At 47.0% G+C, this 23,388-nt stretch overlaps 1 protein-coding gene across 1 annotated transcript in view; it reads left to right on the top strand.

Annotated features, from left to right (window-relative positions):
* The window catches only part of BOC (BOC cell adhesion associated, oncogene regulated), a 75,949-nt gene that overhangs the window by 24,761 nt on the left and 27,800 nt on the right, over window positions 1-23,388 (top strand). Inside the window, exon 2 of the mRNA XM_069760526.1 lies at window positions 21,482-21,628. Within this exon, the coding sequence (XP_069616627.1) occupies window positions 21,553-21,628 (76 nt within the window). The 5' untranslated portion in view covers window positions 21,482-21,552. The remainder of the gene's footprint in view (window positions 1-21,481; window positions 21,629-23,388) is intronic.

Here is a 23,388-nt window from a genome sequence, read left to right as displayed (position 1 = left end):
GAGCACTGTATGGTGATATTATGAGCACTGTATGGTGATATTATGAGCACTATATGGTGATATTATGAGCGCTGTATGGTGATATATGAGCACTGTATGGTGATATATGAGCGCTGTATGGCGGTATTATATGAGCGCTGTATTGTGATATTATATGAGCGCTGTATGGTGATATTATGAGCACTGTATGGTGATATTATATGAGCGCTGTATGGAGGTATGAGTACTGTATGGTGGTATTATATGAGCACTGTATGGTGATATTATATGAAGACTATATGGTGATATTATATGAGCACTGTATGGTTATATATGAGCGCGGCATGGTGATATTATATGAGGACTGTATGGTGGTATTATATGAGCGCTGTATGGTGATATTATGAGCACTGTATGGTGATATTATATGAGCGCTGTATGGAGGTATGAGTACTGTATGGTGGTATTATATGAGCACTGTATGGTGATATTATATGAGCACTGTATGGTTATATATGAGCGCGGCATGGTGATATTATATGAGGACTGTATGGTGGTATTATATGAGCGCTGTATGGTGATATTATGAGCACTGTATGGTGATATTATATGAGCGCTGTATGGAGGTATGAGTACTGTATGGTGGTATTATATGAGCACTGTATGGTGATATTATATGAAGACTATATGGTGATATTATATGAGGACTGTATGGTGGTATTTGAGCACTGTATGGTGGTATATGAGCACTGTATGGTTATATATAAGCGCTGTATAGTGATATTATGAGCACTGTATGGTGATATTATATGAGCGCGGCATGGTGATATTATATGAAGACTATATGGTGATATTATATGAGGACTGTATGGTGGTATTTGAGCACTGTATGGTGGTATATGAGCACTGTATGGTTATATATAAGCGCTGTATAGTGATATTATGAGCACTGTATGGTGATATTATATGAGCGCGGCATGGTGATATTATATGAGGACTGTATGGTGGTATTATATGAGCGCTGTATGGTGATATTATTTGAGCGCTATTGCATGAGCACTGTATGACTAAAGAAATTTAGGACTAACGTTAAGTTTACGACTTTGGATACTGTATGTGCAGGAACATGAACAGACCCAGAAAGCAAATGATGTCTTCAGCGTTTGTGCTATTGTTTTGAACACTGATGACAATGTGCGTTGTTTGGAGCTGTGACTTGGACATTGTATGATGACATTTTTCAGCACTTTATGGTGATATTTGAGCACTGTACAGTAGTGTTATTTGTATAGCGGTATTGGGCAGTGTATAGTGGTTTTATCTGAGCACTGTATGGTGATATTATTTGGATTCTCTGTAGTATTTAGGTTTTGTATGGTGGTGTTTAGCCGCTGTAAGGTGGTATATGAGAACTGTATTATTATTATTATTTATTATTATAGCGCCATTTATTCCATGGCGTGTTACATGTGAGGAGGGGTATACATAATAAATACAAGTACAATAATCTTAAACAATACAAGTCACAACTGGTACAGGAGGAGAGAGGACCCTGCCCGCGAGGGCTCACAATCTACAAGACTGTATGGTGGAGTTATTTGGCCACTGTACGGTGGTATATGAGAACTGTATGGCGGTGTTAATTGGCAATTATACAGTGGTATATGAGAACTGTATGGTGTTATTTGGCCACTGTACAGTGGTATATGAGAACTGTATGGCAGAGTTTCCACTGTGCAGTGGTATATGAGAACTGTATGGCAGTGTTTCCACTGTGCAGTGGTATATGAGAACTGTATGGCAGAGTTTCCACTGTGCAGTGGTATATGAGAACTGTATGGCAGTGTTTCCACTGTGCAGTGGTATATGAGAACTGTATGGCAGAGTTTCCACTGTGCAGTGGTATATGAGAACTGTATGGCAGTGTTTCCACTGTGCAGTGGTATATGAGAACTGTATGGCGGTGTTTCCACTGTGCGGTGGTATATGAGAACTGTATGGCGGTGTTATTTGGCCACTATATAGTGATATATATGAATGAACTGTATGGCAGTGTTAATTGGCAACTGTACTGTGGTATATGAGAACTGTATGGCAGTGTTATTTGGCCACTGTATGGCGGTGTTATTTGGCCACTGTACAGTGGTATGAGATCTGTATGGTGGTGTTATTTAGCAATTATACAGTGGTATATGAGAACTGTATGGTGGTGTTTGGTCACTATATGGTGGTATTAAGTCACTGTACGGTTGCATATGAGGACTGTATGATATTTGGCCACTGTCTGATGGTATATGAGAACTGTATGGCGGTGTTAATTGGCAGTTGTATGGTGGTATGAAACTCGTATAGGGCGGTGTTTGGCCACTGTACGGTGGTATATGAGTACTGCATAGTGGTATTTGGTTATTGTACTGTGGTATATGAGAACTGTATGGCAATGTTTCTCAGTGGTATGGTGGTATATGAGAACTATATGGCGGTGTTATTTGGCAGTTGTATGGTGATATATGAGAACTGTATGGCGGTGTTGGCCACTGTACTGTGGTATATGAGAACTGTATGGCGGTGCTATTTGGCAGTTGTATGGTGATATATGAGAACTGTATGGCGGTGTTGGCCACTGTACTGTGGTATATGAGAACTGTATGGCGGTGGTATTTGGCAGTTGTATGGTGGTATATGAGAACTGTATGGCGGTGGTATTTGGCCACTGTACGGTGGTATATGAGAACTATATGGCGGTGTTATTTGGCCACTGTACGGTGGTATATGAGAACTGTATGGCGGTGTTATTTGGCCACTGTACGGTGGTATATGAGGACTCTATGGCGGTGTTATTTGGCCACTGTACATTGGTATATGAGTACTGCATAGTGGTATTTGGCTATTGTACTGTGGTATATGAGAACTGTATGGCGGTGCTATTTGGCAGTTGTATGGTGATATATGAGAACTGTATGGCGGTGTTGGCCACTGTACTGTGGTATATGAGAACTGTATGGCGATGGTATTTGGCAGTTGTATGGTGGTATATGAGAACTGTATGGCGGTGGTATTTGGCCACTGTACGGTGGTATATGAGAACTGTATGGAGGTGGCATTTGGCCACTGTACGTTGGTATATGAGAACTGTATGGCGGTGTTAATTGGCAGTTGTACGGTGGTATGAGACTCGTATAGGGCGGTGTTTGGCCAAGGTACGGTGGTATATGAGATCTGTATGGCGGTGTTTTTTTGTCCACTGTACTGTGGTATATGAGAACTGTATGGCGGTGTTAATTGACAGTTGTACGGTGGTATATGAGAACAGTATGGCGGTGTTATTTGGCCACTGTACGGTGGTATATGAGAACTGTATGGCAGTGTTAATTGGCCACTGTATGGCAGTGTTATTTGGCCACTGTACAGTGGTATGAGATCTGTATGGTGGTGTTATTTAGCAATTATACAGTGGTATATGAGAACTGTATGGTGGTGTTTGGTCACTATATGGTGGTATTAGGTCACTGTACGGTTGCATATGAGGACTGTATGATATTTGGCCACTGTCTGATGGTATATGAGAACTGTATGGCGGTGTTAATTGGCAGTTGTATGGTGGTATGAAACTCGTATAGGGCGGTGTTTGGCCACTGTACGGTGGTATATGAGTACTGCATAGTGGTATTTGGTTATTGTACTGTGGTATATGAGAACTGTATGGCAATGTTTCTCAGTGGTATGGTGGTATATGAGAACTATATGGCGGTGTTATTTGGCCACTGTACGGTGGTATATGAGAACTGTATGGCGGTGTTATTTGGCCACTGTACGGTGGTATATGAGGACTCTATGGCGGTGTTATTTGGCCACTGTACATTGGTATATGAGTACTGCATAGTGGTATTTGGCTATTGTACTGTGGTATATGAGAACTGTATGGCGGTGCTATTTGGCAGTTGTATGGTGATATATGAGAACTGTATGGCGGTGTTGGCCACTGTACTGTGGTATATGAGAACTGTATGGCGGTGGTATATGAGAACTATATGGCGGTGGTATTTGGCCACTGTACGGTGGTATATGAGAACTGTATGGAGGTGGCATTTGGCCACTGTACGTTGGTATATGAGAACTGTATGGCGGTGTTAATTGGCAGTTGTACGGTGGTATGAGACTCGTATAGGGCAGTGTTTGGCCACTGTACTGTGGTATATGAGAACTGTATGGCGGTGTTATTTGGCCACTGTACTGTGGTATATGAGAACTGTATGGCGGTGTTAATTGACAGTTGTACGGTGGTATATGAGAACAGTATGGCGGTGTTATTTGGCCACTGTACGGTGGTATATGAGAACTGTATGGCGGTGTTTTTTGTCCACTGTACTGTGGTATATGAGAACTGTATGGCGGTGTTAATTGACAGTTGTACGGTGGTATATGAGAACAGTATGGCGGTGGTATTTGGCCACTGTACGGTGGTATATGAGTACTGCATAGTGGTATTTGGTTATTGTACTGTGGTATATGAGAACTGTATGGCAGTGTTTCTCAGTGGTATGGTGGTATATGAGAACTGTATGGCGGTCTTATTTGGCCACTGTACGGTGGTATATGAGAACTGTATGGCGGTGTTATTTGGCCACTGTATGGTGGTATATGAGAACTGTATGGTGGTGTTATTTGGCAGTTGTATGGTGGTATATGAGAACTGTATGGCGGTGTTTTTTGGCCATTGTATGGTGGTATATGAGATCTGTATGGTGGTGGTATATGAGAACTGTATGGCGGTGTTATTTGGCCACTGTACGGTGGTATATGAGAACTGTATGGGGTTGCTATTTGGCAGTTGTGCGGTGGTATATGAGAACTGTATGGCGGTGTTGGCCACTGTACTGTGGTATATGAGAACTGTATGGCGGTGTTTTTTGGCCACTGTACATTGGTATATGAGTACTGCATAGTGGTATTTGGCTATTGTACTGTGGTATATGAGAACTGTATGGCGGTGCTATTTGGCAGTTGTTTGGTGGTATATGAGAACTGTATGGCGGTGTTGGCCACTGTACTGTCGTATATGAGAACTGTATGGCGGTGTTTTTTGGCCATTGTATGGTGGTATATGAGATCTGTATGGTGATGGTATTTGGCCACTGTACGGTGGTATATGAGAACTGTATGGTGGTGGTATTTGGCCACTGTACTGTGGTATATGAGAACTGTATGGCGATGTTAATTGACATTTGCACGGTGATATATGAGAACTATATGGCGGTGATTTTTGGCCACTGTACGGTGGTATATGAGAACTGTATGGCGGTGGTATTTGGCCACTGTACGGTGGTATATGAGAACTGTATGGCGATGTTAATTGACAGTTAGCGTGCTGCCGCTCTCTGACACAGTATGGCTGTATTCCTTGGTGGATCTGCAGTGTGCACAAGAGCTTACAATCTATAACCCTCAGACGGGAACGGTCACTTCTGATAAACCTGTGACTTGTATCCCGCCCTGTCGTGTCCTTGCTGGGATCAGAGCTCGGACATATTGGTGTCGTCCTATCGACCGTCCAGGATGTCGGGAGGAGAACGCGGATCGATCCTTCATTCTCTTCCTGAATTAAAGTCACACATGGTATAAAAAGGCGGAGGAGAATGTAATAACGCCGATATATTGACCCGGGGAAGTGTCTGATGCTACAGGATGGAGGCCGAAGCTGAGCACTTATATCAGATCTTATACTCCAGTCACATCCAAAGCTGCAGTCAGGATTCTGGGGGTCCTGTATCTCCTCCTGGTAGGGGCATTGCCCAGAGCCCACTCTGTTGTGCTGCATTATCGGGCATATCATTCCCCAACTGGTCAGTCACATTGGTGGTGCAGCTTTGGATGTGACTAGAGTATAATCATGAAGTCGATCAGGATCTGCGGGTGCAGTGTGGCATCGCCCGGGCACAGTGCTGACACCGCTACTGTGATCCTAGACCCCCGGCAGATCGTCTTCTGCTGGAGTTTCCTAATTTGTCTCTTATGTTATAAGTCAGGCTATGTGCACACGTTGCGGATTAGGCTTAGGAATTTCTGGTGCGGATTCTGCCTCTCCTGGCAGAAAACGCAGCTGCGGGTTTGTCGCGTTTTTTTGTGCATTTCCGCAGCGTTTTTTGTGCGTTTTTGCTGTGGATTTGCTGTGTTTTTTTACCCCTGCGGTTTCCTATAATGGAATGGGTACAAAAACGCTGCAGATTCACAAAAAAGAAGTGGCATGCTTTTCGCATTGATTTACATTTTACTGTAAATCAACTGCGGATCTGCAGCGTTTCTGCACCACAAAAAATCCGCAGAGACCAGTGCCAGTGATCCCATCATACCCGGTGAGCTGCATACAAGATTTAGATACACGGCTCAGCAGACGGTATCACACAGGAGAGGATTAGATACTTGTGTTGGGGAGGGAGGAGGATTTGGGTCTGAACTTCTAATTATCCGTCTGTCGCCATTTTTGGTCTCCGCGGGGCGATGGGATAAGAGCACTTGACTAAAGCAAACTGCGGATTATCCCAGAGGCGCCTGCTGCACTGTGTGTACAAGGGATGAAAGGAGAGTGAATGTCACCGAGGGATGAGCGGCCTGAGGGCGGCCTATAGAAAGTGTGCTGCTGATAGGCGGCATCCTCAGTGAGGTCACCGCTGATCTCTGGTGATGGATAGGAGACATTCTCAGTGATGTCACCTCTGATCTCTGGTGATGGATAGGAGACATTCTCAGTGATGTCACCTCTGATCTCTGGTGATGGATAGGAGACATTCTCAGTGATGTCACCGCTGATCTCTGGTGATGGATAGGAGGCATTCTCAGTGAGGTCACCGCTGATCTCTGGTGATGGATAGGAGGCATTCTCAGTGATGTCACCTCTGATCTCTGGTGATGGATAGGAGACATTCTCAGTGATGTCACCTCTGATCTCTAGTGATGGATAGGAGGCATTCTCAGTGAGGTCACCGCTGATCTCTGGTGATGGATAGGAGGCATTCTCAGTGATGTCACCTCTGATCTCTGGTGATGGATAGGAGACATTCTCAGTGATGTCACCGCTGATCATTAGTGATGGATAGGAGGCATTCTCAGTGAGGTCACCTCTGATCTCTGGTGATGGATAGGAGGCATTCTCAGTGATGTCACCGCTGATCATTAGTGATGGATAGGAGACATTCTCAGTGATGTCACCGTTGATCTCTGGTGATGGATAGGAGGCATTCTCAGTGATGTCACCGCTGATCTCTGGTGATGGATAGGAGGCATTCTCAGTGATGTCACCTCTGATCTCTAGTGATGGATAGGAGGCATTCTCAGTGATGTCACCTCTGATCTCTAGTGATGGATAGGAGGCATTCTCAGTGAGGTCACCGCTGATCTCTGGTGATGGATAGGAGGCATTCTCAGTGATGTCACCGCTGATCATTAGTGATGGATAGGAGGCATTCTCAGTGAGGTCACCTCTGATCTCTGGTGATGGATAGGAGGCATTCTCAGTGATGTCACCGCTGATCATTAGTGATGGATAGGAGACATTCTCAGTGATGTCACCGTTGATCTCTGGTGATGGATAGGAGGCATTCTCAGTGATGTCACCGCTGATCTCTGGTGATGGATAGGAGGCATTCTCAGTGATGTCACCTCTGATCTCTAGTGATGGATAGGAGGCATTCTCAGTGATGTCACCTCTGATCTCTAGTGATGGATAGGAGGCATTCTCAGTGAGGTCACCGCTGATCTCTGGTGATGGATAGGAGGCATTCTCAGTGATGTCACCTCTGATCTCTGGTGATGGATAGGAGACATTCTCAGTGATGTCACCGCTGATCATTAGTGATGGATAGGAGGCATTCTCAGTGAGGTCACCTCTGATCTCTGGTGATGGATAGGAGACATTCTCAGTGATGTCACCGCTGATCATTAGTGATGGATAGGAGACATTCTCAGTGATGTCACCGTTGATCTCTGGTGATGGATAGGAGGCATTCTCAGTGATGTCACCGCTGATCTCTGGTGATGGATAGGAGGCATTCTCAGTGATGTCACCGCTGATCTCTGGTGATGGATAGGAGGCATTCTCAGTGATGTCACCTCTGATCTTTGGTGATGGATAGGAGGCATTCTCAGTGATGTCACCGCTGATCTCTGGTGATGGATAGGAGACATTCTCAGTGATGTCACCGCTGATCTCTGGTGATGGATAGGAGGCATTCTCAGTGATGTCACCGCTGATCTCTGGTGATGGATAGGAGGCATTCTCAGTGAGGTCACCTCTGATCTCTGGTGATGGATAGGAGGCATTCTCAGTGATGTCACCTCTGATCTCTGGTGATGGATAGGAGACATTCTCAGTGATGTCACCGCTGATCTCTGGTGATGGATAGGAGGCATTCTCAGTGATGTCACCTCTGATCTCTGGTGATGGATAGGAGACATTCTCAGTGATGTCACCGCTGATCTCTGGTGATGGATAGGAGGCATTCTCAGTGAGGTCACCGCTGATCTCTGGTGATGGATAGGAGGCATTCTCAGTGATGTCACCTCTGATCTCTGGCGATGGATGGGAAGCATTCTCAGTGATGTCACCGCTGATCTCTGGTGATGGATAGGAGGCATTCTCAGTGATGTCACCTCTGATCTCTGGTGATGGATAGGAGACATTCTCAGTGATGTCACCGCTGATCTCTGGTGATGGATAGGAGGCATTCTCAGTGATGTCACCTCTGATCTTTGGTGATGGATAGGAGGCATTCTCAGTGATGTCACCGCTGATCTCTGGTGATGGATAGGAGACATTCTCAGTGAGGTCACCGCTGATCTCTGGTGATGGATAGGAGGCATTCTCAGTGATGTCACCGCTGATCTCTGGTGATGGATAGGAGGCATTCTCAGTGATATCACCGCTGATCTCTGGTGATGGATAGGAGGCATTCTCAGTGAGGTCACCTCTGATCTCTGGTGATGGATAGGAGGCATTCTCAGTGAGGTCACCTCTGATCTCTGGTGATGGATAGGAGGCATTCTCAGTGAGGTCACCTCTGATCTCTGGTGATGGATAGGAGGCATTCTCAGTGATGTCACCTCTGATCTCTGGTGATGGATAGGAGACATTCTCAGTGAGGTCACCGCTGATCTCTGGTGATGAGTGTGAACCTCTGGTTTTCGCTCTTTGATTTCCTCTGGTTCTTCTCCTCTTCGCACACTGTTATGACTCTGCGCTGGTGCTGATGTGCGGAGATTCCTGATGGATTGGCGACATCACACAGAGATTAGCTAAATCCACAGTGGCTGGGTCTCCGCTTGGTTTCCTCCTTGTGCTCCATGTTTGCTCTGAGCACAGTGTGAAGCTGAAATGTGGCTGGAAGCAGGTGGCACAAAGCGCCAAAAGCAAACACGTGAAGAGATCCACTAATCCCACAGAGAAATTAAAGGGATTGTCCACTTACAACAAACTCTTGTAAATTGCCCTCTAAGGACTTGTTCACACAATGGGAGGGAGACGGAGGAACAAATCCACCTGCAAACTGTGCATTGTTCCTCCCACTGTGAGGGGAATCGGCAATGCCGCTCACACTGGGGTGGGAGAACAGATTAAATGGGGGTAAATTTCCGAATTATTGATGCCATGCCTCAGAAGCAATGCAAGCTGGCAATAGAGCGGCGCCACCCAGTGGTCTGAATGTGGGACTTTGGGAATGGTCCAGTAGTCATTCAGAGTAAAGTGTTTATGGTTCTAGATGCTGGAGTTCAGGTGTCCATGGGGCTGAGGTTTGGGTGTCCATAGGGCTCTTGTACCCGAGGTGCGGGCTCCGTGGGGCTCTTGGAGTCAAGATGCGGGCATCCGTGGGGCTCTTGTACCCGAGGTGCGGGCGTCCGTGGGGCTCTTGTACCCGAGGTGTGGGCGTCCGTGGGGCTCTTGGAGCTGAGGGGTGGGGATCCGTGGGGTTCTCGAGTCCAGAAATAAGTATTTAAGTGTTGCTGGTTCTAGGTGCTGCAGTGCAGATACTCGTGGGTTATTTTCAGCTCTGTAGTTCAGGCATCCTTGGTTCTGGACGCTGCAGTTGAGGTGTCTAAAAAGATGCTCTGTACTGTACTGATGGCAATGGAAGGCTGAAATGGCTCTTGGCATTTTTTTTTTTTCTTTGCATTATGGATTCCAAATACTTCCAAAACATGGATAAAAAAAAAAACCCTGAAGGATAAAACTCTGGGGGAAAAAATAAAAAAAAGCGCTTAGAAAACGACCTAAGAAAAGTTTACAAAAACTTAGGGAAAATGAGCGATTCCTGATTTCTCTTCAGCATGAAAAATAGATGTTAGGATTCATGTGTTTATGGTTTTAGATTTTCGGTTGAGGTGTTGTCAGTTTGGGACGCTGCGGTTGAGGTGCCCGTGCTTCAAGATGCTGCGGTTGATGTGCCCATGCTTCAGGATGCTGTGGTTGATGTGCCCGTGCTTCAGGACGCTGTGGTTGATGTGCCCATTCTTCAGGATGCTGTGGTTGATGTGCCCGTGCTTCAGGACGCTGTGGTTGATGTGCCCGTGCTTCAGGACGCTGTGGTTGATGTGCCCGTGCTTCAGGACGCTGTGGTTGATCTGTCCGTGCTTCAGGACGCTGTGGTTGAAGTGCCCGTGCTTCAGGACGCTGTGGTTGATGTGCCCGTGCTTCAAAACGCTGTGGTTGATGTGCCCGTGCTTCAGGACGCTGTGGTTGAAGTGCCCGTGCTTCAGGACGCTGTGGTTGAAGTGCCCGTGCTTCAAAACGCTGTGGTTGATGTGTCCGTGCTTCAGGACGCTGCGGTTGAGGTGCCCGTGCTTCAGGACGCTGCGGTTGAGGTGCCCGTGCTTCAGGACGCTGTGGTTGATGTGCCCGTGCTTCAGGACGCTGTGGTTGATGTGCCCGTGCTTCAGGACGCTGTGGTTGAGGTGCCCGTGCTTCAGGTCGCTGTGGTTGATGTGCCCGTGCTTCAGGACGCTGTGGTTGATGTGCCCGTGCTTCAGGACGCTGTGGTTGAGGTGCCCGTGCTTCAGGTCGCTGTGGTTGATGTGCCCGTGCTTCAGGTCGCTGTGGTTGATGTGCCCGTGCTTCAGGACGCTGCGGTTGAGGTGCCCGTGCTTCAGGACGCTGCGGTTGAGGTGCCCGTGCTTCAGGACGCTGTGGTTGATGTGCCCGTGCTTCAGGACGCTGTGGTTGATGTGCCCGTGCTTCAGGACGCTGTGGTTGATGTGCCCGTGCTTCAGGTCGCTGTGGTTGATGTGCCCGTGCTTCAGGTCGCTGTGGTTGATGTGCCCGTGCTTCAGGACGCTGTGGTTGATGTGCCCGTGCTTCAGGACGCTGTGGTTGATGTGCCCGTGCTTCAGGACGCTGCGGTTGATGTGCCCGTGTTTCAGGATACTGCAGTTGATATGTCCATGCTTCGGGTCACTGCGGCTAATGTTTCTGCTTTTCGGGTTGCTGCGCTTGATGTGTCTGCTATTCGGGTCACTGCGTTTGAGATATTCGTGCTTCGGGATGCTGCTGTTAAAGTGTCTGCGCTTCAGGACGCTGCAGTTAAGGTGTCGGCTCTTCAGGACGCTGCAGTTGAGGTGTCTGTGCTTCAGGTCTCAGCGGTTGAGGTGTCCGACGCTGTGGTTGTGGTGTCCAGGCATCGAGACTCTGCGGCTGATGTGTCAGCACTTAGGGGAGCTGCCATTGATCTGTCCGCTCTCTGGGCCACTGTGGTGTAGGTGTCAGCGCTGTGGTTGATGTGTCCACGCTTTAGAACGCTTCGGTTGAGGCGTCCGTGCTTTAGGATGCTGCGGTTGAGGTGTCTGCGCTTCAGGACGCTGTGGTTGAGGTGTCGGTTCTTCATGTTGCTGCAGTTGAGGTGTCCGTGCTTCAGCATGCTGCGGTTGAGGTGTCGGCTCTTCTGGACGCTGCGGTTGAGGTGTCCGTGCTTTAGGATGCTGCAGTTGAAGTGTCTGCGCTTCAGGATGCTGCGGTTGAGGTGTCGGTTCTTCATGTTGCTGCGGTTGAGGTGTCTGCGCTTCAGGACGCTGCGGTTGAGGTGTCTGCGCTTCAGGTCGCTGTGGTTGAGGTGTCGGTTCTTCATGTTGCTGCAGTTGAGGTGTCCGTGCTTCAGCACGCTGCGGTTGAGGTGTCGGCTCTTCTGGACGCTGCGGTTGAGGTGTCTGTGCTTCAGGTCTCAGTGGTTGAGGTATCCGACGCTGTGGTTGTGGTGTCCAGGCATCGAGACTCTGCGGCTGATGTGTCCGTACTTAGGGGAGCTGCCATTGATCTGTCCGTTCTCTGGGCCACTGTGGTGTAGGTGTCAGCGCTGTGGTTGATGTGTCCACGCTTTAGAATGCTTCGGTTGAGGCGTCCGTGCTTTAGGATGCTGCAGTTGAAGTGTCTGCGCTTCAGGACGCTGCGGTTGAGGTGTCGGTTCTTCAGGACGCTGCGGTTGAGGTGTCTGCGCTTCAGGACGCTGCGGTTGAGGTGTCTGTTCTTCAGGACGCTGCGGTTGAGGTGTCTGCGCTTCAGGTCGCTGTCGTTGAGGTGTCTGTGCTTCAGGACGCTGCGGTTGAGGTGTCGGTTCTTCAGGACGCTGCGGTTGAGGTGTCGGTTCTTCATGTTGCTGCGGTTGAGGTGTCCGTGCTTCAGCACGCTGCGGTTGAGGTGTCGGCTCTTCAGGACGCTGCGGTTGAGGTGTCTGTGCTTCAGGTCTCAGCGGTTGAGGTGTCCGCTGTGGTTGTGGTGTCCAGGCATCGAGACTGCGGCTGATGTGTCCGCACTTAGGGGAGCTGCCATTGATCTGTCCGTTCTCTGGGCCACTGTGGTGTAGGTGTCAGCGCTGTGTTTGATGTGTCCATGCTTCAGAACACTTTGGTTGAGGCGTCCATGCTTTAGGATGCTGCAGTTGACGTATTTGTGGTTCTCTGAAACTTGAGGTTACAAATGCTAGAAGTGGGATTTTCCTGCTGCTTGGTTGATGTGCTCTTGAGGGTCCTTTGCCTCTTCCACCATTACCATCCTGTTATCTGAATCTGCGATCTAAGAAGCGCATGAGGAGAAGAACACGACAGCGGGCACCTCGCCCCCCGCACACTCGGGGCCGATCAAGGAGGAGCAGAAATGTTGATTTTGGGCCTTTCTAATGGATGAAGTGCACAGGACACTACATTAACCTTCAAGGACTCTGAGCCGTGGGTGCGGGGACTTGTCGCCATTGCACGGTTGGCAGGATTTTTTGGCCCAGGCCACGTCTGCGAGGCGGGTGGTCAGACGTGGTTCTGGTCTCAAGCAGCTGTTTTTTCTATTCTGCGTTGACCTTTTTCCATGCCAGGCCTTTGTCCCTCGGCTATGGCAGCTTTTCTATGGACAGCTGGCACCTCTGCTCGCTTTTTGCTTTTTAACTTTCAATTTTTTTTTTCTTCTTTAATTTAGTCTCTTATTTTTTTTGCCCCCTCCTCAAGGCTCCCAAACCGCAGCAAAGTCTTTTCTGTGAGACCCCCCCGATCCTCTCCAGATTGGGACCCTTAAGCAACCTTGGTCTTTTGTCCCCTTTTCAATAAAAGGAAAAAAAATGAAAGGAGAAAGAAGGAGGGGGGGTGTAGAAATAATGGATACCGACCCACGGGGCAATAGTCTCTTGAGCCAGCTTGCTGCATGACAATGAATACGGACTCTATTAAGCCTCGTTCTGCCTGTTAGTGTTTCCAGGGGCAACGCAGCCCCCATATGGAAAGCATGCAGTATATTAGAGGGTCTCATTGTGAGGCCGATGCATGACTGGCAGTTGTAGTTCCTCCTCACACTTGACACTGCCTGTGTTTATCTAATGCATGGAGGGGGGGCTGTTATCTGGGGTATTGTGCCGCGCTATGAGAGGGGCAGAAGGGGGGGGCACCCCGAAAATACATGAATATTCAAGCTGCGTCATCAGAGATGGGGGGGGGGGGAGCAGATGGAATTCATGTTGAGAGGCGAAAAAAAACACCCCTCACTATTAAACCAATGATCTCCCTCCAAAAAACTTTTCCCAACCCAGTTCTGAGGCATCGGGAGAGTGTGGGATCTGCACTTATCCAATTAGCAGCTTGTCAAGTGGAGAAGATCCTGAGCAAAGGGACAGAAGCAAAAGCAAATTGAGGAAAAAAAAGTCCTATCCGGTCTTCTTCTTCCCCCTCCAGTTCTTTTGTAATTTTTTTTTTTTTGCTTTTTTTCATTTGGCCTTAAATAATTGTAGGGTTTAAGAAGTGAAGTCTGATCAATTCATCTTGGGAAAAGCACTAGGAGAGTGTCAGGGTAGAGAGCGTCATGGGAAAGAGCATTAGGAGAGTGTCAGGGGAGAGAGCATCAGTGGAAAGAGCACCAAGAAAGTGTCAGGGGGAGAGCATCAGGGGAAAGAGCACCAGGAGAGTGTCAGGGGGAGAGTGTCAGGGGGAGAGCATCAGGTGAAAGAGCACCAGGAGAGTGTCGGGGGAGAGCATCAGGGGAAAAAGCACCAGGAGAGTGTCAGGGGAGAGAGCGTCAGGGGAAAGAGCACCAAGAGAGTTCAGGGGAGAGAGCGTCATGGGAAAGAGCACTAGGAGAGTGTCAGGGGGAGAGAGCGTCAGGGGAAAGAGCACCAAGAGTGTCTAGGGGAGAGAGCATCATGGGAAAGAGCATTAGGAGAGTGTCAGGGGAGAGAGCGTCAGTGGAAAGAGCACCAGGAGAGTGTCGGGGAGTGCATCAGGGGAAAAAGCACCAGGAGAGTGTCAGGGGAGAGAGCGTCAGGGGAAAGAGCACCAAGAGAGTGTCAGGAGAGAGAGCATCAGGGGAAAGAGCACCTGGAGAGTTTCAGGGGAAAGAGCACCATGAGAGCCAGGGGAAAGAGAAGGTCAGGGGGAGAGCCCCAGGGTAGAGCGTCAGGGCAAAGGGGAGAGCATTAGGGGGTAGAGCATCAGGGGGGAGAGCGTCGCCAGGTGAAAGAGCAGCAGGAGAGTGTCAGGGGGAAGAGCACCAAGGTAGAGCATCGGGGAGGGCGTGTGTGCACCAGAGGAGAGCATCAGGGGGTGGAGTGTGAGGAAAGAGCACCAAGGGGCTAAAGCCAGGGGAAAGCATCATAGGGAAGAGCGCCAGGGGAAAGAGCACCAAGAGAGTGTGAGGGTGGGGGAGAGCACCAAGATAGAGTGTCATGGGGGGCGGTGAAGCACCAGAAGAGAGCATCAGGGAGCATCAGAAGGGAGTGTCAGGAGAGAGCACCAAGGGGCTAGAGCCAAGGGGAGAGTGTTAGAGGGAAGATCGCCGGGGGGGGGGGGGGGAGAGAGCACCAGGAGAGCTTTAGTGAAGAGAGCACCAGGGTAGAGTGGCGGGGAGGTTGATAGTGAAGAGCGCCAGGGGAGCAGACGAGAGAGCACCAGAGGAGAGCGTCAGGGAGGAGAGTGTCCGGAGAGAACGCCAAGGGGCTAGAGCCAAGGGGAAGGCGTCAGGGAGGAGAGTGCCAGGTCTTCTTGGAAGAGACCTGAGACATTTGGTCCTCTCTGGTAGGAATGTGTTTACTTGCTGTCAATTTTCTTCCAAATTCATACATTTTCTTTTTTCCTTGGAACCATCACGTGTTCTCCGATGCGCCCGTCTCTCCGGCTGCATCGATGGTGGTCCATACATTCTTGATTGTTGTGGCACTTTAGAGAAGATATCCCTTACAGGTCTCCGTCTGGTGCGTCTTCTTCCACGGTGGAGTTGGCAGATCTTTGCCCATCCGATCGCCTTCTTTAATACTGTCCCATCCTTTTTCTCGGATTCTGCTTTTCCGCCTCTCCGCTCTTCGTATTCTCTTACCTTCCTTGGTCCTTTTTGCTCTACTATTTTTGGGGCTCCTGTTGGCCACTGCCTGTGGTGGCTTGGTTGCCTTGTGGTCTCTCTCCTTGAAAGTTTTATGACTTTGGGAGGGTGCAGCCCCTGTCAGTAGGAGGATATATTGCATTCCAGAAGATGTTTTATGTGTCCAGGGTTGGACTTGGCCCCTCTACTCAAACACTGGATGTAATCCCACTGATAGGAAACAGAACTGTACAGATCACGAGTATTTCTCTTTGGTGGTCAACTGCAAAGCTCCCAGAAACTTTCTTTGTGATGCAATGTTATTAACTGAATATGGATGCCCAAGTCGTGATTAAAGCTAGACTCTTAAAGGGACAATAATGGGTGTTGTCCATTGTCCGGACCTGTCCAGAAAACCAAGGATGGAACTAAAAATGGCCATGCGTAGAAGAAGGTTCCTTTTTGGCTAATATTGCATTATCAATGGGGACAAGACCCCCAGTGGTAGTCACCTGACTTTAGAGCATGTTTGTCCTTGGATGGTCCCATGGCGGCTTCTTGTGTTCCCGAGCAGCCATCTTTGTAGATAAAAAAAAGTCTTCATTTAGCTTCCTTCTTCTCAACCCGCCACTAATTTGGCCAATCCGCGGTTCCCAATTATGGTGGCTCAACCCCCCCAATAAAAGTAAAAATGCAAAAAAAGTTCCATTTTGGTGACAAAGGAGTTACTGGGAGTTTGGGTGGCGCAGCGTCCGCAATAATATTTCTCTATCACTTGTTTAGGCAGAACTGCCAAGTATAAGAAGGGAAAATCAAGAAAAATGAAATAATAAAAGACGTCTCACAAGACGCGGACTTGTAAGGCCAAGTTTCCACGCAGTCATACGCGTCCAACCTCCCACTAGCAAACCTGCGAGTGCCAGAAATAGCCGGGCTGAGATAAAGCAGACCCCAATGATGAGGATCTGGCCTCACAGTTTGGGGATCCGCGCCAGGACTCTCTCTGGTAGGTATGAATAGGGGGGAGAGGCAGAGGGGGCTTTGAATTGCGTTCATAAGTTTATTTATATGAAACTATCATCATCTGAGGTGTGGAAAGTACTCGGACGGGGCTGAAAGATAATTCTAAGATTTTGCCCCTAATTTTCAACTCCTGTAGGATTTAGGATTAATGAATTCTATGGGACTCTTTAGAATCTCTTATTTTTTTGTGAGATTTTCTCTCTCTTTTTCGTGATGGATTCTAGACTTTTTGGGCAAATTTTCCTTCAAATCTTATTGAAGTACGCAGTTACATTTGTCAGTTGCAGTACCACTTTCTACCACTGTCATTTTAAATGGAAATGAATGCAACAGCGCCCCCACCTGTAATCCAGTTTAGCATTCCAGATAGAAGTATCAGATTCCTACATTTGCATCAAGACAGTAGAAATACTAAAGCACTACAGGTCCCAGGAATACGTATTCTGACACGGCTGATACCTATTGTGAGCCTTGTTTGCACGGAAGGTGGTAATAATAAGATTCAGTGGTCGTGATCGGGAACCACGACTGATTTTCTGACCCGGGATGGTTTGACCACTGTGTATATTTTTTCAGCAAATATAGACTTTCATGACACATTGCCTGTTATTTTATGCAGCAAATTGTGGTTCTTAAAGTGGAAATATGATCTTTCTGTTTCATGTGTTGGCGTGGCTTTATTACAAACTTTGTTACAATAATGTCTGACTTTTATATGTAAAAATCGTGCAGTCGTCTTATTCTTACATTAAGTAACAGTGTACCTCCCTATTACTTATCTTTAGTGCAGATTCCCCCAAATTTTGACTGCTGGTCCTGGACCCATCCCCTTTTTTTCAGTTCCACCAAAATTCATGGATGCTTTGTCCCATAATCCACAGGTCAATATTTCCTGGAGTGATAAGCCCATTCTATTTATCATTCCTCAGCTCCCCCAATACTCATGGGTGCTTTATCTCTGTCTTCCAAAACGCAACAGATAAAACTTAAACGGACTGATATACTCATCCAATGTATGATCTCTTCTCTCCAGATACATTAGGGTTCTTTATCGCAACGTTTTATAATCTCACAGATGAAACTTTCTGTTAAATCTTTTAAAATTCCTCCTCAGTTCCTCCAATACCCATAGGTGTTTTATCTCAGCTCTTCAATGATCCACTGATGAAACAAAACTGCAGTGTGACATTGATTTTATGTTTCTTTAATGATACTTCCTTAGCTCCACCAACAAAGATGAATGCTTCATCTAAACTTTCCAATAATCCACACAAACTTGCTGACAGTGGTATAGCCGACCAATTTATGTATTAATTTAGGACACTTTCACAGCTCCCCCAATATCCAAAGGTGTTTTTTCCAATAATCCAGCAATTCAATTATCCTGTGAATCGCTTATGATACCTCCTAAGTTCCCTCAGTACCTAAAGGTGCTTTATCTCGCTTTCCAGTAATCTAAAGATTAAATTTACCTGGAACAGTACAATCCTTGTATGTGTGTTTGTGTGTGTGGCCAATTCACTATCTGAAAATAACCCTCCATCAAACTCCACCGCACCCAACAGCACCACAAGTACTGGCTGGCGACAACCTCATGCAGCCTTTATCTGTCCCCCACTCCCTCAAGATGGCTGCATCATCACCACTGTAAATCAGTCCCTGTACTTTGTCTTCCCTCACGATCTGGATATTCTTATTTTGCTTTATTTATTGTATTATTTTGGATGTTGTTACTTATGACGTGTGTATGAATTGTTTAACTGTAAAGCGCTGCGGAATATGTTGGCACTATATAATGATTATTATTATTATTAATAATCATCTTATATATCTATAATGATAGACTCGGCTCTCTTAAAACCCATGGTTGTTTCATCTCAACTCACCAACAACCCACTGATGAAACATACCTGCAATGATACATTCAGCTGATGTATCTATAATGATGCCTCCATAGCTCTCCTAATACACATGGGTGCTTTATCTCAAATATTACAATATCGAGTCATGCCACATAGCGGCATGGCATCCTGATTTGACACATGGATTAAAGTGGACCTGCATGCTTTAATTGGGTTTTCAGGTCATTAAAGGGTCATTACAGTGCAATATAAGTTGTGCACAGCGCTTTGCATATCTGTGATCAATGATTCTCATGTTTTACTTTTTCAAATATGGGGGACTGTTCAGAGCTCCAGTGCAACAGTGTTGCCATTTGGAATCTGTGCTATGTGATTTTTTTTTTTTAAAGTGACAGCAGCATGTTTTTTCATCTTATGGCATCACCTTACTGCTGAAAGACTTGGTGATCAGAGTCGCCCATTACTTTCTATGGGAACATCGTCGATATACCCTCAACTTAATGTGATTCTCTTTCATACAGTGTGGAAGTGGTTAACTTCTGCAGAAGAGGAGGACATGTTCCTGACTGTCCACTCTGGAGTGGTGAAATGTGAGCCTGTAGCCCCCCTCACTCCCCTGCAGCCCCTATAGCAGAAGGAATTGGAGTTGTGTCTTTTATAAAGTTCCAGCCCTTGTTAATTTCACTCCACTAATGATTCCCCCCTGGGGTATGATTTACATGCCTATCTAAGGCCAGAGGAGGAGGCGGCTGGGGAGGGAGGGGTGTAAAGAGAAGGGGTCTGCGGGTCAGAGGTCATCTAAACCCCCACTCACAGGAAATTGTTATTTTAACCTGGTGGGAAGAGTATTAAGATTTCCAAACAGCTGCTGTTGCCTTCATTCTGAAAAGGGCACGGCCAGGACTTTATCCCTACAAGTGAGTCTGGTGGCCCCTCGTGTGCCCCAGGAATGTCCCTTCCATGGAGGCGAGAGGGAAAGCTCCATCTCCAGTAGCTGTTGGGATTTGTAGACCCCAATCTCCCCCCCACAAGTTGCTCTCAGAACATTACTGAGACATTTTGGTTACAATGTTATTTGTGTTTCCTTTGTTTTGACGTCTTTTTTCACCATCGTGTTTATTTCTCCGTCTTGTAGGGCTTTTCTTTACTCTTGGAAGGTTGTGTTTAGGCTGCAGATTTCAGCACCTCCGCCATTGTCGCAGTCATGTGACCGTAACACGCCTGCCGCTTATCGCACCTTTTATCCTTGATGTATTTGCATGTGATCATCGTGTGATGAGTGTATTCCTCCTGTGGAGAGCTCCTGACTGAGGCTGGAGAACTACAAGTCCCAGCATGGCCAGCAGGGGCTTCCTGGTTTTTTTGGGTGCTAGATGAACTGTTTATTGTTGTAACGTGTCTATGGATTATACTACAGAGAGGAAGCTGTAAATATTGGTTACAAATTGAAACATATGATAAATGTTCAGTTGTTATTACTGTTTATCACTGCAGAGTCTCTACTGTAAGAGCGGTCACATTATGGAGGTCTGTACTGTAAGAGCGGTCACACTATAGAGCACTGTACTGTAAGAGCGGTCACACTATAGAGCTCTGTACTGTAAGAGCGGTCACACTATAGAGCTCTGTACTGTAAGAGCGGTCACACTATAGAGCTCTGTACTGTAAGAGCGGTCACACTATAGAGCTCTGTACTGTAAGAGCGGTCACACTATAGAGCTCTGTACTGTAAGAGCGGTCACACTATAGAGCTGTGTACTGTAAGAGCGGTCACACTATAGAGCTCTGTACTGTAAGAGCGGTCACACTATAGAGCTCTGTACTGTAAGAGCGGTCACACTATAGAGCTCTGTACTGTAAGAGCGGTGACACTATAGAGCTCTGTACTGTAAGAGCGGTCACACTATAGAGCTCTGTACTGTAAGAGCGGTCACACTATAGAGCTCTGTACTGTAAGAGCGGTCACACTATAGAGCTCTGTACTGTAAGAGCGGTCACACTATAGAGCTGTGTACTGTAAGAGCGGTCACACTATAGAGCTCTGTACTGTAAGAGCGGTCACACTATAGAGCTCTGTACTGTAAGAGCGGTCACACTATAGAGCTCTGTACTGTAAGAGCGGTCACACTATAGAGCTCTGTACTGTAAGAGCGGTCACACTATAGAGCTGTGTACTGTAAGAGCGGTCACACTATAGAGCTCTGTACTGTAAGAGCGGTCACACTATAGAGCTCTGTACTGTAAGAGCGGTCACACTATAGAGCTCTGTACTGTAAGAGCGGTCACACTATAGAGCTCTGTACTGTAAGAGCGGTTACACTATAGAGCTCTGTACTGTAAGAGCGGTCACACTATAGAGCTCTGTACTGTAAGAGCGGTCACACTATAGAGCTCTGTACTGTAAGAGCGGTCACACTATAGAGCTCTGTACTGTAAGAGCGGTCACACTATAGAGCTCTGTACTGTAAGAGCGGTCACACTATAGAGCTCTGTACTGTAAGAGCGGTCACACTATAGAGCTCTGTACTGTAAGAGCGGTCACACTATAGAGCTCTGTACTGTAAGAGCGGTCACACTATAGAGCTCTGTACTGTAAGAGCGGTCACACTGTGGATTCTCTACTGTAAGAGCGGTCACAGTGTCACTGTAGATGCGGATCTCTATTACCCCTTGGGGTGTCGGCTGAGCTGGACATCTCTCCTGTTTTTCCTTCTTCTGTATCTACACCTGACCGTGCCAGGACGTTCTTCTGTAGCCCCCATTAGTGATGCAGGACCCCCTATCTGTGTATTTATGGCTTGTGTTGTCTCCACAGGTGCTGGCGGCTCAGGGTCGGGGAGCGCGGTGAATGTGCCCAGGGTCCCCGCTGCTGTATATGGAATCAGGATGATGGTCCGGATCTCTGCGGTCGCCGCCGTCTGCTGCTGCCTCCTCTCCACAGTCTGCTGCCAGGACCTGCCTGGTAAGTCTCTCGCTGTCTGCAGTCACCACTGGGCACGACTGCCGCTAGTCCTAAGACTTCCCGTAATCTCATCTTGGACATCTAACATTTGAGAATCTGCTGTGCCATTCATCTACTGGACCAGGGAGCTTACTATCTACACGCACACACATGAGCTGGATTAATGATGCCACAACGCCTGAGCTGAGTGATAGTGGGATGTGTGCCAGCCTGTGCCCGGGTGAGCGCCACCCCTGTTGTTGTTGGACAGGTGTGATGATCTCGCCTGCCGCTGATGCGTTACATGTCACGTAGCCTCCTGATCGGAGGACTGGATGATAAACCTACATAACATAACGAGAAGTTCTGCAATTTCCTCATATTCCTTGTGTATGAATTTCTGTCAATTCTCGATACATCTGCTTGCTGTCAGTGAATATAAACGTTCATTCTTGATGTCTAGTGCTTAAAACTCGTCCTAATCAAAGATACCTCAAAGCTGAGGGTTTGTCACAGTGGCATCTAGTCTGCACGATCCTAGACAGTTTGGATTCCAGGATTGTTGTTACATGCGCTGATACGTTGTAACAACTATCAAAATAGAAGAGATTTGTGTTGCTGATGCATCTAGGTCTGGGGTGGTCAATTAATTTTTCCAAGGGACCAGATGTGAGACCAAGAGTGTTGCGGAAGCCGAACCAATAGACTGAAATGAATTCTTCTCAATATTAATATTAACATATTGTAATTATTTTATATTGTATCATATAATATTGAGCAGAATTAAGTATCCAGACATCCCCCTATCCTCCCTTGTTAATTCCATAATTGGTCATTTCTTCAATAAGGATAGTATGAGATAATTATCCAATGCTTTGCTGAAGTCTAGATATACTCTATCTACCGCATTTCCTTTATCCACCCAGTCAGTGATTCCATCATAGAAGGACATTAGATGAGTCTGATATGACTTGTTTGCTGCAAGCCAATGCTGGCTCTGGTTAATTACTGTATTCTTATCCAAGTACTTACATACATGCTGTGTAATAATTTGTTCACAGACCTTCCCTGGTATAGAAGTAAGGCTCACTGGCCTGTAATTTCCTGGCACCAACTTCTTTCCTTTTTTGAAGATAGGGACAACATTTGCCCTTCTCCAAGCCTCTGGGACTTCTTTTTTTCCAGTGTTTTTCAAAGTTTCTGGCTAGTGGTTCTGCAATTTCCTCTGCTAACTCTTTCAGTACCTTAGTATGTAATTCATCTGGACCGGGAGCTGTAAATTCATGTAAATTAGCTCAGTGTTCCCTCACCGTCTGTTTATGGATAGTGTGGATTATTTTATTCCTTCGATGACATTGAAGATCAGTTGATGTTGCATTTACTTTCTGAGAGAACACAGATGGAAAATAGGAATTTAAAGTTCGTCCTTCTCAACATAATTTCTGACCACTTCACCCTTTTCATCCTGTAAAAATCCTTTAGCATCTTGACTTTTCTTTTGCCTCTTTTACCCCAAATCCTTTTTTGCTGCTTTTGGTCTCCCTTACAAGCCTCACTTCATTATTGGCTTTAGCTCTTCTAACTCTTGCCCTGCATTCCCTGCAGACAGCATTATATTCTTCCCAATACAGCCCCAATGTACAAATTCTTAATCATACCATATCAGCCCGCACACAGCCCCCATATACAATATGAGCTCACATACAGCCCACATGTCAAGATATCACCCTCTGTAACTTTTTTGTCACAAACAGGTCTCTGCTGCCCCCGATCATCAGGAA

Source organism: Ranitomeya imitator, chromosome 3, assembly GCF_032444005.1.
Source record: "Ranitomeya imitator isolate aRanImi1 chromosome 3, aRanImi1.pri, whole genome shotgun sequence".
Classification (NCBI taxonomy): domain Eukaryota; kingdom Metazoa; phylum Chordata; class Amphibia; order Anura; family Dendrobatidae; genus Ranitomeya; species Ranitomeya imitator.
Note: the sequence above shows the minus strand (reverse complement) of the source record. Positions and strands in the feature narration are given on the sequence as shown.